This window comes from Corylus avellana, chromosome ca3, assembly GCF_901000735.1.
Source record: "Corylus avellana chromosome ca3, CavTom2PMs-1.0".
NCBI classification, from domain to species: Eukaryota; Viridiplantae; Streptophyta; class Magnoliopsida; order Fagales; family Betulaceae; genus Corylus; species Corylus avellana.
In genome coordinates, this window is record NC_081543.1 from 5510857 (window position 1) to 5526860 (window position 16004).

The following is a 16004-nucleotide window of genomic DNA, read 5'->3' on the forward strand; positions in this document are numbered from 1 at the left end:
GAGCGAGCGAGCGAGTGATCTGTTGGGCCTTCTGACGTGGAATGCATAGTTGAGTCCATGGGCTTTTAAATAAATAAATTATTTTTAAATTACGACTTAGGCCTCAAAATATATGGTGTCAACATGGCCAGTAGACCCTACCGTAAAAACACTTCTCAACTTTCTGTCATATTAAAAAATATTTTCAAATAAAAAAAGAAAAAGAAAAAAAAAATATATATATATATATATCCTTTCAAAAGACTTACCGAAAATCTTTAGTCTCTTATCTTTGGTTTGGGAATGACCTTACCCAACACTTCTCAACTTTCTATTATATTAAAAACTATTTTCAAATAAGAACCAAAAAAACAAATCCTTTCAAGAGCTGCCCAAGTTTATGCATTGCAGTAACAGTGTATCACTAATAACAGTCCAACTAAATATTGAAAAGATAAAAGAGTAAAGATTTTTTTGGAAATTGAGATAAAAAGAATTAAGTGTAATTTCACTTTAGACCTTTGAATTACCACGCGATTTGACAAGCACCGCCAAAACTTTAAAACTTCTCAATTTGAACCCCTAAATTTTCAATTACAGTCAATTTGAACCCTTCTGTCAAATTTTAAACGTCTAAAGTAAGACAATAACGTTTATATACCTGACTTTTTTATAAATTTTCAAATTTACCCTAAATTCCAAATTAAAAAATAAAGTAAAAAAAAAAAATTATGGATATTTTGGTCTTTTTGGATATTGTCGTTAGAAGTTAACGGTTAAATCTGACGGATAAGTTCAAATTGACTGCAATCGAAAGTTTAAGAGTTCAAATTGAAATGTTTTAAAGTTTGGAAAGCTTGTCAAATCGCGTGGTAATTCAGAGGTCTAAAGTAAACTTATCACAAATAATTAAGCAACAAGGAGGCCTTAGACTACATGAAATCACATATTAATCAGCAATACTATATAAAAGATCCATATAGTATCGTATATGAAACCACAAATTCAAGTACAACCAGAGACCTCCAAACAACTCCTAGGTGAGGAATTCATCCCAGCCTCAGAAGCCTGCAAATGAGCATCAAAACTCAAGAGTACCACGGGAGAAGTCGTCTCTGTGAGTCAAAGAACCATCCAGATTCTTGTCAATCACCCAGAAACTTTCAACTATACTTCCGGGAAGCAAAACGCCCCAGACCAATCTTCCTCCAGGCTTCAACTGGTCAGTAATTGCCTGTGGGATAACGCAATCCTCTGATACAACATGAATAGCATCATAAGGCGCATGCTGTGGCCAATCTAACCTATCACCTGTCATTTGAATATCAAATGAACATGCAACAGAACAATATATCAGAAATATGTCACAAGTTGATCAAATTTTTATCACAAATAAAATCCTAAACATAGATGTATATGTCATATATAGGCATACGCCAATGATAAAGTTATGAGAGAGAGAGAGAGAGAGACTACACTAAATTAAGTTGGACCTAGGTTTCTAAAGGAAAAGATTTTTTTTTTTTTTTTTTTTTACATGTAAAAGATTATCACAACCAACGAAAAAATGGAAGGGCAAGGTACAAGTAGATTACGATCATCATCCTCAATTTCTTCCAAAAAGGTCGTATTACTAAACAGACCCAAATCATTTGAGACACAACCCACTCAGGTAACATTCTCATTGAACTGTCCACTTTATGAGCCATGACATTCTTACGCCAACTGGATTAGAATATTCTCCTATTCAGAAGCTACATTATCTAAATCTCAAAAAATGTGGGTTCTTGAAAACATACCACTACAATGCATTGAAAGGGAACCTCCCATCAATAATGGAGCTGCTGCACTTTTTTGAATATTCTGGATTGAGGAAGATACCATCTCAGGAAATTGGTTCACACCCACAGCACGACCTTGTGGTCCAACCATCAGTGCAAAACAAGCTGTCAAATACCCGGTTCCTGAAAAAAGAATCAAGTTAAGGTTTAAAAGAAATAAAAAAATAAATATTCAAGCTGCGGTTAAGTTGGACCATGATCAATTAGAGGGATAAATTGGTGTTTAAGGAAGCCAACATAATGCTGCCTCACAGTTAAATTAAGAAGGCAACTACTTGAGTAACGGGATCAAAAAATCATTGAGAATATTTATTAAAATTAAAAATATATTATCTAGATAATTTATGGAAATCATGAATATATAAAAATTGAATTTATTAAGAAATCCACTGGTACTTGGCTTTTGTTTCCACTTTTTTTGTCTCCTACTTTAGGGGGAAGCTGTCCAACCCAAGAGGAAAAAAGAGGGAGGGGACAGCCAGGTGCTTCTTCTACAAGAAGAAGATGGAGTTGAAAGTAAAAACAGAACAAAACTAACTTAACAATAAACTGTCTACATAGCACATAATGCAGGTAAACCAAGTATATTATCACTTGTCCATCTAATTTGAGAAAATCCCAAAGTACTCATATGGTTATATGTAATATTGCAATGAGAATACTCTTGTTGAGATGTAAACATAGGAATTAGGATAGCAACATTGTCAAGCAAAAGGGCATGAATATTAGTATAAAATGTGATAGATGGCGTAAGGAGAACACCTGAGCAAGCATCCAGAGCGCACATTCCAGGCTGCAAATGCTTCTCCAACAATTCAAGGCATCTGGAATGCATATTAGGGGCAGGAATAATGCAATAAAATTCTAACACAGGATGGCTATGAGACACAGGACGGCTATGATAAGGCTCAATCCCATCAGGTATGAACAAAGCCCTATCAATTGTCTCCATTACTTCAGCTACCTTCTTTGATCTGATCACTCCATTCTTCTGCATATACTCCACCATTGCTTTGTTTGTATTAACGCCCCAGAGCTTCAAATTACCACCCCCAGGAAAAAAAACACCAAAAAAAGCTTTAGTTCAGTATTCCTTTACCATTGAACTGCAAGAGAAAATTTGAAGCCAATCACTTAGAAGGTGCACAGAAAACCAAGCAACAAAATTGAGTTAATGAGATGGAACCAGCAAACTCTTGTAACCTACTACTCAGTGGACAATAGCTACAAATGCCACTCTTTTAAACATATTAATGATCCTATGCAACTTTCTTTTTTTTGATAAGTAATAAAGAGTTTTATTGAAAAAGGAGAAAGAGAAGAAAGAACTGTACAAGAAGAAACCCCAAAGCACACCCACAAAAGGAACCCCACAAACCCACATAAGAACCCTGAAAAACACCCATAAAATCCCCCCACAAACCCACTCAGATCACTGCATCACAGTGGTCTTTCCCCTCCTTGTCCGGGAAGGCCCGCGAGCTTTGCTCTAATTAATAGAGCTTTCTAAATTTAAAAGCTCTCTCTTGCCCTTAGACCTAGGCTGCTCGACCAAATTTCTACCAAGGAATTTCTCAATCTGCCCATAGTGAAACGCCAACATAGATTCCTCCTCCTTGGCGGACAACACCCCATCACGTGCACCTTTATTCACCCGAAGAAAAATCTCTTCGATTTGCTTCAAAACCACCTTAGTTGTATCATTGACCTTTAATTCTTCCCTCAGGCGCTCAATCAACCCACATTGGGTATCGGTCAACTCAACATCAGTTGTGTCAAAGGTGGTGCCAAAAGTGCAGAAACCCAAAGGAGAGGCCCCTACAACATCACTCTTCTCAGGAAACTTGAAGTCGATGCAGATACCTCTTCAAGTTGCACAGCCTCCACAATAGTTGCAGCTAGGCAGGGGCGGAACTAGGATTTAAGATGAGGGGGCACGGAATTTTTTTTTTAAATAAAATATTAATTTTAAAAGAATTATAAGAATGTTAAAAAAAAATGAAATGGACAGTGGAGCATGTTGGATTAACTTGGTAAGGGGGAGCATCAAACCTGGCCTTAAATATGGAAGCCATGATATCAAATATACCCACAACTTAAAACCTGGCGTTACCATGAAACACACAGCTTAACATCAAACAAAACACGAAACCAAAACGCCCAGCTTAACATCTGACAATACACCTAACCAAAACGCATAACCAACACACATGAAACAGTCTTCATAAGTGGGCGCCAGCTTTCAACTTCTTCTCGAGAATTCCACCATTTCGACACCTCAGCATACGGATACACACTCCTTCACATGTGTTATCTCGAGCCTTATACTTATGACTTTTCCATGCCCATCTTCCCCTTTCTTCTTCAAGTCTGTAGCAACCCATTTCAAATGACACAGCCACTCACCAGTCCATCTCTAAAAACTCCTTTCCTTCCTTTCCTCCAACTCCAGATGTGAAGATGGCTTCTACAATTAGGAAAAGGGGGACGAATACCCAGGATTGAGGGGACCAATATTAACAATTAGGGGAACTCTCATTCAAAACCCCTTAATAGTAGAAGTCTAAAAAAAATTTGCCCCCCCCCCCCCCAAGCCCTTAAAGTGGGTCCGCCCCTGCAGCTAGGGATGAGTGTGTGTCCATCGCATTCAGACATGTAAACAGTTGGACATCATCATTATTGAGGGTTCAATGAGCCCCAATAAATATTCAGTATAACATAATATGTCCACGCTAATCGGTAGAAATTGCTCCAAAAACACACAAATCAAACAGTTTGAAGAGAACCACATTCACCAATCATCTCAAGCAATGCTGCTTTAAACCAATATATGGAAAATACAACACCATATAAGAACAACCATATTTAGAAACATAAGAACCAGACTAGCAATTAACAACTTCCAACACAATCACAAATCACTCATACTTTTTGCACATGCATTATCATACCAAACAGCATCCATGCTACTATGCACGATTTCATTGCCTAGTATGTAGGCAATAAAAGTAATTCAAGAAGCAACAACACTTAAGTTAATGGCTTGGATTAACACCAATATATAGGTTCCCTCCGCTTCAAGAAAACTTGCCTCCAATTTTAGACTGAAAGAAGTCATCTCATTAGGAGGATAGTACTTCAACCATTCATACGCTGACCACTTTTGTCTTGTAGCAAATAATTTCTCCTTACATAATGATAAATCACATTTAAATGTTTTTTGACCAACTATGATTCGTCATATCTAAATCTCCAATAGATTTCAAAGTATTGAAGAACTGGATAAAACCTAGGTCTATAGATACTGCATTTACCTCTGGAAACCTAGTATTTATTTCGATGTAAGATCTTTGGGGATCTTTTCCAGCACTTTGTTTTCCTTCAGGTACAGGTATCTTATAGGTTACTACTACTTCTTTCTCCATTTTCTCTTTTCGACAGGGCAGACCCAGGTGGAGCCCCATAGATCTATGGGCTATTAAATTTTTTTTTTTTTTTGATGAATATCTTTTATATCCACAAACAAATCTCTTTACACTTCTGCAACAACCAGCAGCAACCAAACTTTGAAACAGACATCAAAGTCTCTCAAACACTAACAATCTCCCGTCAATCAACAACACAAACCAATAACACCAGCTAAACTAAAAACTGGTGATCAAGACCCCGATTACTACAAATACTCTCATTCCTCCTAGTCCTCCTAAACTTACCTTTTCCCATCACACGAACTTTAACTTCCCACTTAATTTTCTGAAGGATTTGATCTTCAGACAGAGGGTGGTTGCCATGCCTAAGAGCATTTCTGTTACACCAAATGTGATATGCAGTAGCCCCAAAAGCAAGCCTGCAAACATGCCTGTTTGTTGGCCTATATAACGGCCCCCAATCCTATGTATATGGATGTAGTACACTAGTACTGATGGTAATGCATATTACCTTATATCTTTGCTATCTGCCCTTTTTTATTTGCTTCCGTAGTTCGCAAAATTATTGCTCTAACTAAATGGTTAAGTCGCACTCTCAGTAGCCCTAATTTGGGATTAGGGATTGGGGGCGTGACAATGGGCAAGGGAATGTGGCCGTTTTTGTCCTTAAAATAAAAAATAAAAATAAAAAATCTCAATGCCAAGAAAATGTGGATTCTTACCCCTCTAGAAGTAAATCCACATTCCCAGCAAAAGGCAATGGGATTCAGCATATGGATTCCCTTTACTTGGTGCAACTAAATGAAGTAATCTTTTAAGATTTCCCTATCCAAACACCAAAATAAGGTAAAGGGGTAAAAAATGATCAATTCGAAGGGATGGTTCTCCAAATGCCCAAAATGAATTTTCTTCTTTTAGAGCATTCACAATGGAGGAGCCAAATTTTTATGCAAAATGGCTCCTCAAAACTCACTTTTATCTAATTTAGCTAATGAATTTTTAAATGTCTCTACATCCAATTAGCTATATTTCTATCTATTCTATTAAAATCATATTTTATTTTTAATTTTTTTATTAATTTTAATTCAAAAAACTATTTCCATGAAAAACAAAAAAAAACAAAAAAAAAAACACCAAAAACAACCAATCACCCCTTGAAAAGTGGGAAAATATTTGGGAAAAAGAGAAAATATGTGAGAGAAACAATAAAAAATAAAATAACTCCTTTAAAAAGTGCTGCTACATTTATCTTTTTTTTTTTGGCTCTTTTAATCAAATATTCATTTTGCATTTTTTTTTTTTTACTAATCCAATGTATGATTTTTTTTTACAAATTTGAAGAGTCATTTTAAATAAAAGTAATATTTGGCTCTTCCATTGTAAATGCTCTTATGAAGTGGTCATATGGCATCATCCACAAGTTTAAATTGGAAAGAAATACAACTAACATGGAAATTGGAATGTAAATAAATGCATCTAACAAAAAAGAATAGAAATTGTGACAACAATGGAAAGATAATCAATAAAATAACGGAAACATAATCAAGTAAATGATGGGAAAATAATAGGTTTTCTTACACTAAAGTCGCCCTTTTATAGACTACAATGTTTAACCTTAGCCCGAATATTGAAATGTACCGAAAATATCTTTAAAAACGAAATAAATCTAGCAAATGCGTGAAAGAGAATTCGTAGCCGCAGTCTGTCCATCGCGTCCGTTCCAACGGTAAGTAGCAGCACCCACATTCAAAAACCAACGGTCCATCGTCAAATCAATCCCTTTCCCAGTGATTTCACCAAAATCACTCCCAACCCGTACAAAGAAAACCATTAACACATGCATACATACAAACATATATCTGTGTATATTGTATTACATAGAAATAGTGAGAGAAAAACGGTACAGAGAAGAGAGAGTTGCCCATGAGGAAATCAGGGTTTGGTGTCTGAGAAGAGAGCCGGAGAATGGTGGATAATAAAGGAGACGACACAGAGACTTAGACTTAGCGTATCCTCGCCGGGAATCAGATGCCTCCATGCTCATTACCAAGATGTCAACTCATCAATCCTCAGAGTTCTCTGGAATCCAATCGATTACTTATGGAGAATCGAATATGTAATCGTCATCAATACGGGACCCTATGCGCGTCGGTGCGACCGTGCGAAAGACTTTTTCTATTTTTTTATTTATTTTTATTTATTCAAAGAGGAAAGAGGAAAGACGTTGATGCATGAGAATTTCTCTAAAAGAGGGAGAGTTCCGCTCTCAAGTTTTTTTTTTTTTTTTTTTTAATTTTTAATTCTCCTGATTCTAAGTGTGTATTATTTTTTAAAAAATAGAAAAAATAGAAAATGACGAGAAAACTATTGAAAATGCTTTAACTGCAAAAGACGTTGATGCATGAGAATTACTCTAAAAGAGGAAGAGTTCCGCTCTCAAGTTTTTTTTTTTTTTTTTTTAATTCTCCTGATTCTAAGTGTGTATTATCTTTTAAAAAATATAGAAAATAGAAACTTACTTCACCAATCCATCATTTTTTTTTTTGAAAATAATAATATCCATATACAATCAAGAGTGAAAAACGCTATGCTGACTCCAAAAACTTGTTTATCACAATTTATGCGAAATTAATATTATGAAACAATAAACAATTCAATCACCCAAAATATATAAAGCAATAAAGAGGGAGATACAGATATTTTGGTTACGAAGAGGAAACCTTTTAGAAACCGATTTAAAAGTAAAACCTCTCCGGGGCAGCCAAACTCAAGAAATCATTATCAATAGATTATCCAGAAATTACAGACACTAGGAACACTTACAACCCTTTGCAAGACCTTGGCTCTGTAAGATCGACAAGCCTACAACTCGTCTCCTTGCTCACAATCTTCTTCAACGAGATTCTCCTTTACCGGACCCTTCCGATAGACTTCTCAACAGTAGATTTATCAAAGGAATAACTAAAACTCTAAGAGATTCAATTTAACGCTCACCACATATGATCTCTCTTAGCACAGCTTCCGACGAACTCTCTGGGGGTGAAAATTCGTATATTTCTCTTCTATAATGATGTATATATACCTCCGACAAAACTCTAGACCTAACCTACTTAAAATCACATTTTTGGGCTTAAAAGGTACGGGGTGTTCGGACAGGTTAATGGGCTGTCCGAACACGGCCTTGCGGAGAAAAAATGAAGTTTCTGGAAATGCGGTCCGAACTCGGGGAAGGCCTGTCTAGACCGGGCATGCAATCAGCATTCTGGAAATGCTGCCCAGTCTTGATCAACAGCTCCGATCGATAGGCGTTTATAGTCCGATTGAGCTGAAATTTTGCAGGGACGTTCATAACACATGAATCTACCTTATGTACGGTGGCGATTGGATTCTAAGCATTCTATATCAGTGTTTGAGCCCATAAACAGTAGCTTTTGCATTTTAAAACTGAATTAAGCCAACACAAAAACTAACAAAGAGAAAATTCAAATATTTATAAATTAAGAGAACGTTTGGATTGCAATGAAAAATATAACTTTTGCTTATAAAAAAGTCATAAAGAACTTTTTAGAAAAACTGCTCATTTTCAAGCTCTTCGTAAAAGTCAACTTTTAGGGCAAAAATTAAAAATACTTTTTAAATTTTTACCAAATTAATCTATTTGTATCTATCACAGTTTTTTTATGTATTAAAAAAACACTTTTTAAGCTCCATAAAACAAATCGCAAACCATAGTTGGTGAAGAATCATTCTACACCCTAGTCTAATGTAATTTAGGTAAACAATTTGTACTAACCGGAGATGAGTTACATATATTTTATCACTTGATTGCGTTTAACTAATTGAGAATTGATAGTCTATGCCTAGAGAAGACAAACCATACCGCATCTCAAGATTAGGCAGACGGTCCGTGTCACCGAAGATTGATTATACTCATTTTATAATAATAATATTTTCTTAACTACTTGAGTGATATGAACCTTATCATGCATAGAATGAATTTTCATTGTTAATTATAATTAACCAATGTTAATGGTTAGTGGTGAAGTGAATCCCTATTCTTTTCCATCACAATTTATTTTACTTTAATTTTATGCAACTAGTCTTATCACAACACAAATCAATCCTCTTTTATTTGAGTTAGACTTAATGTTGATAAACTTGATAACAACATCAACGTAGTCCTTGAGGTTCATCACCCTCAATATAGCTCTATCATACAAGAATTCGTTCTATTGCAAGTGGTTATTTATTATTGATAATTTTTGCACAACGAAAATACCACATCAATTTTTGGATATGCGTTGAATGTTGTACATTCAAGCTCCATAACTCGCATATGTTAATTCCTTAGTGTTGTAATATTTTTGATCTTGGGTTGTTTTAGTGTTTTCAACTTCTATATGAAAATACAAGAAATTCCATTGAGTTTTGGCTCAAAACATGATTTTTTGAAATGCTGAAGCTAGTGAGCTCGAGCTCAATATTGTCAATAAGTTCAAGTGAGCTCGAGCGCACCAAAAGCGAGATTGAGCGCACTTGCACAGACTTGCTGGACAGAAACACAAAATTGATATAGAAACAAGTTTAAGTCTCATAATTCGACTAGGGGACGAAAGTACAACATTTCTGCAACTCCAATGGGCTCATAGGGCTTATTTTAGACCCTATAAATATGTCATAAACCTCACAAGAGGAAAGAGGTGCTTAGCTTAGAGAAAATTCACTCAAATATCTTCTTAAAGGCTTGAAGAGTTGAAGAAAATATGAACACGACAGAAGACCATTCCAACACCACCATGAGCAACTAAATCCGTAATAGGGTATTGATGTAACCATTTCAGTAACAATGGTTTGATTTGATTTTAATTTAGGGTTTTTCTACATGTATGATAGTTGTATCACTAAGAAAATTGATTTTAATGTTTATATTCAATAATGATAGAATTCTTATCTTGTCTTACAAAGCTTTTTATCTTGATTGAATTGAATCATTCTTATTTTCTATGATTATAAGAATGATGGTTATACAACAGTTTAATTGATTCATTAATCAAGAGGGTTTGATAGGTCATGCCTAGAAAACCCTAGTTTAGTCTAATTTGGGTAGAGGATCCGTACTAGCCGAAGATGACTTATGTTTATCCATTAATTACGTGTAACTAATTAAGAAGATTTGATAGTCCACACCTAGGGAAAACGGATTGTACCACATCTAGAGGTTATGCAAACGGCTTGTGCCAACTGAAGATGGATTATACTTATTTCGTAATAATGATATTTTCTTGACTACTCGAGTGACACGAACCTTATCATAAATAGAATGAATTTCCCTTGTTAATTTATGATTAACCATTTTTTTGCGATTAGTGGTAAAGTCAACCTCTTATTTTTTTCCTCATTACAATTTAGGAAAAATTACATTTTACCCCCCTCACAAAGTTTGAGGCGATTTATAATTCAACCTCCAAAGTTTCAATTTTGGCAATCCACGCCCCCAAAAGTTTCAAATTTTTGCAATTCGACCAATATTATCCTAAAATTCTCATATTGTCCATAATTTTTATTTTTATATATAAAAAAAAAATAATAATAAAAAATTGGGGGTGCAAAAATGGCTAGATCGCCAAAGAGCCACCCCAAATTTTATTTATAAAAAAATAAAAAGATAAAAAAATTAGGGGCAATATGGAAAGTTTTGAATACAATTGGTCAAATTGCAAAAATTTGAAAATTTGGGGGAGGTGGATTGTCAAAATTGAAACTTTGGAGGTCGAATTACAAATCGCTCCAAACTTTTTAAAATATAATTTTCCCTACAATTTATCTTACTTTTACTTTTATGCAATTAATCTTAACACAAAATAATAAGGCTACAAAATAAAGATTTCCCTATTATTTCGGATTTTTTTTTTCTCTCTCACTTATTTAACTTCTTCTTTTTTTCCCTCTTCCCACGTCTCTCTCTCTCTCTTCCCACCTCTCCCTCTCAACTCTTCAAATATAACAACCTAAAAAATCAACCTGAAGTAATTCTTCTTTTCAATCTTCTATGTGTATATTTTTTATTTGAGAAAAACTAAAACTTCAAGAATTAACTTTGTTTTTTTTTCCTCTCTCCACTCTTCAACAATAATAACCTAAAAATTCAATCCCGAAGTAATTCTTATTCTTAACCTTTGAAAAATGCAATTTTTAAAAAAATTAATTTTTAAAATCGTACTTATTAAAACTGCAATCTCAAACGAACCCTTTATAAAAATAACACAACCCTCTCCAAACAATTGTAATTGAGTATTAACTGTATTTGTAAGTTGTTTATTTTTTTTAGTTTGTTCTTTGATGAAAATTGCAACTTCTGAATTAAGATAATAAATTGTTTGGATTTTTAGTGGGCTAATGGAAGATTATAGTGTGTTTATTTGATTTTTGTGCAAAAAAAAAAAAAAAAAGAATAAAAACTCTTTCGAAAACACTAAAGAGATAATTAAACATTGAACCTAAGATGATTTATCTTATCGCATTAAATGATGAGTGCAATATTTTGTTTTACTAGGTACTTATAAAATAAAAAGATTTTATTTATTTTGCACTGTATTTGATTCCGTCTAGTGTTTCTATTTAATTGAAAATTTTGTTGTTTGGATTTATCTTTGTGTGTCTATGTATAAATGTTTTATGACAGTAAATTGATTATTTTTATGTTTGTTTCTCTAGAAAGTTTCTTTGTATTGAAATATAATAGGTATCACACCAATAAGATTTTATATTTTAATTTATTTGAATATTTTATTGGATTTTTTTTTTTTTTTTTTTTTTTTTTTTTTTTTTTTTTTTTTTTTTTTTTTTTTTTTGTGATTACTCAGATTTTCTAGCATTGTTTGAAAGTGTTTAAGAGATTTATTTGATTGCTTTAAATATTGAGTGAAATATGTGTTTTATTTTATATTAAAAAGAAGAGAGAAGATTTTGTTTATTGAGTGAAGATTTTATTTTGATTGTATCTCAGACATTGTAACGATGGAGCATACCATTCCATCGGTTGATTTTTTCTAATGAGAAAGTAATGATTACTATTTCAAAAAATAAGGAATGATATATATTCTTTATAAGATTTTGTTTATTTTACTCTGTATTTTTCTGAAATAATTAGAACTTTATGAGTTTTATTTGTATTGAAATATAATAAGTATCACATCAACAATATCAGAGTTTCCTACTAATTTTCTATTAATATTTTGATAATCAGAATTCAAGTTTTCTTCTTACTATTTTTTTTCTTTTATACTTTTCATTAAGTACATGTTTGGTATACTTAAAAAAAAAAAAAAAAGTACATGTTCAGTAATATATTAGTGTATAACATTCTGTATGTGTTTTCATTAAAAGATGCGTGATAGATTTTTGCACACACATATTTTAACTTATAATAAAAAGTAAGATGGGATGCGTTTAAGTTTTTGAAATTAAATTATAATAAAGAATCCCGCACATAGCGTGGGTTATGTGCTAGTTATAATAAAAATATAATATATAAATAGAACAAAAATAAAATTATCTTGTCATTATATTTTATTATTTTATTTCCGCCCCTATTAAGATAAATTCTTAAATCCGCTACTGTTGTGGGCCATTATTTTTGCTAGAGAATTGGGTTTCTGACAAGTGAAATTAGAAGGGAATGCTCTTCAAGTAGTGCAAGTGCTGCGAAAGAGGAGAATAATCGGTGCAAATATGGCCAACTAATTGATGATTAAAGGGTCATGCTAAATTGTTTACAAAACTGTAAAGTGTCCTATGACAGGAGGGAGGGAAATAGGGTAGCTCATAAGCTAGCCAATGAAACACTTTTTCTTACGGACGAACCAGTCCATATTGAGGAATCCCCTCACATTAATATTCTTGACATTAAAGCTATTGATCGTAGTTGTTAGCCTTTTCTAGTAACGAAAGATTGCAAGACTACTTAAAAAAAAAAAAAAAAAAAAAAAAAAAAAATCGCCAAAGCATCAATTACTTTTTTATGGCAATTTTATTTCCATCCAGACCATTTTTTTCTTTTTTTATTCTTTAAGTGTTGGAAACATATCCAAACCAAAATTGTTTGATACCTTAAAATTCACATGAAATGTATATTGCTTTGTTTGGCCGAATTGAAATTGTTATTTTGACATTTGCACCTTAAAATTATAACTCCCTATATACATGTTCAAAATTAAAAATTGATTTCTAGTCCATTTGTCCTAAATTCATAAATCGTTTTCAAATGGAACACAAAATCTACTTAAGTCCTTCGTTAAATACTTTTATAGACATAAATTTTCTCTAAACCAGTCTAGAGAAAATATTCTTCAATTCATTTAAAATAATGTCAAATGTGTATAAATATTTAAAAAACACATTAAATTCTTAACCTTATTAATAGTAATTTACTAATTTAGACTAAATTTAATATGCATTTTAAATGTTTATAGACACTTTAACACTATTTTAAATGAGTTGGAGAATATTTCCTCTATTTAAAGGAAATTTATGTCCTACTTTTATTAGTTAATTATGAGATAAGGTGCGGGAGAGAAAAGCTCTCAAACTTCTAGAGTTTGACAGTTAAAACTCACTGGTTATATAATAAAGTAATATAAATCCTTCACTTCTTTTCCTTTTGGATTTGTTGATAAAATTTAGAAGAAACTTCAGTAAACCTCCCTGAACTTCCAGCCGATTTGACAAGCATTCCCTGAACTTTGGTTTGCTCTCACTTTGGACCCTTATGTTAGCTTTCACTGTTAAACGGACATTTTGTGCCCATTATACCCTCAACCAAAACTACGTCGTTTTGGGCTCCCAAACTACACTGTTTTGGGCTTCAAAACTACATCACCACTTAACCTAAAATGACGTCGTTTTGAGTATAGTATTTTTTTTTTTAAAAAAAAGAGGGACCAAATCGGGGTGGCTCCAGCCACCCCCTAGCCGGTCTGGGGGTGGTCGAACCACCCCCATGGCCAAGGGGGTGGTCCGGCCTCCCCCAAAAGGCCAAAAAAAAAGGAAAAGGGATCGGGTGTTTTGGGGGTGGTCCGCCATGGGGGTGGTTGAACCACCCCCAGACCGGCCAGGGGGTGGCTCCAGCCACCCCGATTTCGTCCTTTTTTTAAATTTTACTTTTTAAAAAAAATAAAAAATTAATGCCTAAAACGATGTCGTTTTGGGCTGGATAGGTGTTGTAGTTTTAAGGCACAAAACGGTGTAGTTTTGGGGTAAGGGTAAAATTGACATAAAATGTCAAATTGTTTGACTTTAACGTTGAAGACTAACAGAATGGTTCAAAATGTGAGTAAACCAAAGTTCAGTGGGCCTAAGTGAGAGTTTTGGTAATTCAGGAGTGCTTGTCAAATTGGCTGAAAGTTCGGAGGGACTTACTGAAGTTTCTCCTAAAATTTATCATCCTCAAGGAAGAAGATAATTCTTGAGTTGGTGTGCTTCAAAAGTTGAAGGCTAAAGATTCCTTAAGGTAAAGCAACATATGGATTAGATGGAGATGCTTCCTAATTAACCAATTTTTAGCAACCACCACGTAGTATTATGGCAATGGATAATGCCCAAATCCATGTACATTTGATTGGCATCCAAAAAGGAAAAGGAAAAAAAGTATGATGCAAAAGAGCTCTGCAATCATTCGGCCGCATGCATAAAACATGACAGGTGTACCAACTCCAGGAGCATTGTTTAGCACAGGTTCTTTATTTTTCTTTTCACTTTTCACTTTTTTCCTTTTAAATCCGATAATTTATGGTAAGATAATCCCAGCAAGATTCCTTCCTTCCGTAATTAGTATATGAATGTGGGTAAAAGAATAGAGACTCCCATTTGAAAATATGTGAGAAGTGTGAGCGGTTAAAATAGTATTTTTAAAACCCAAACTTATGAGTACTTTAAGCTTGTTGTATGGCATCTCAACATGCCATATTATAAGCTCATCTATTTGGTTTGGAGTTGTGTTCGTTCTTGTAACTCCTATACGCGTGACACTTTTGAAAATGTAGAAAAAAAAAAAAAAAAAAAAAGCTCATAAGCGATGGAGAGTTGAGCAAATATGGTCATGGACTTATACATAAGGAGAAGATTGTTAACCCTTGATTTTTTTTTTTTTTTCATAAGTCTTTACCAATTTGAAGATTGATTTTTACTGTCATGTCATTTCAGTTGTTTAGTGCTCGACATGTTATATTATGGGTTTGCTAAAAAAGACTCTCCAAAGTATGCTTCTGGTTTTAGACTTGTGTCCGCTTCCACAACTCTTGTACGTGTGACACTCTTGAAAATGTGAAAAAAAAAAAAAAAAAAAAACTCATAAGCGAGGGGGATAACCCTTGATTTTTCTTTTTCATTAGTCCTAAGACTAATTTTGACTGTTACATCAATATTGCTAGTGGGGAGTGGCAGAGTAAATATTTACTCAAAGTGATTGAGGTGGGCAGGTGACATTGGCTTGATGATGTCAGAAACGTGAAACTCTCTCTAAGCTAGGCAGATCTATTGCCAACATTCCTTTTGACTGGAAATCCTAGACACCAAGCTCCTTTATGCTGTAAACATGGTTAGGGGCCACAATAATCAGATAAACTTATCCTCCCAAACATGACTTTTAGCTTTGTTTAGACCCCCTTGCAAGCAAGGTACATGTTCAACAAGGCTTTATTCCATTTCCCTCATTATATAAGCCCAAGATTTCGTAGTTGAAAAACCACGCCAAAAAAAA

The 16004-nt window shown here is 33.8% G+C and overlaps 1 protein-coding gene across 1 annotated transcript; it reads right to left on the reverse strand.

Moving 5' to 3' along the window:
• Positions 1-761: 761 nt before the first annotated feature.
• On the reverse strand, positions 762-7399 carry LOC132173611 (protein-L-isoaspartate O-methyltransferase-like). The gene is made up of 4 exons (XM_059585147.1): positions 7153-7399; positions 2583-2856; positions 1779-1943; positions 762-1290 (listed from the first exon to the last, which is right to left on the reverse strand). Exons 1-4 carry the CDS (start codon positions 7171-7173, stop codon positions 1061-1063), a joined length of 690 nt encoding a protein of 229 aa, XP_059441130.1. The 5' UTR covers positions 7174-7399; the 3' UTR covers positions 762-1060.
• Positions 7400-16004: the final 8605 nt, after the last annotated feature.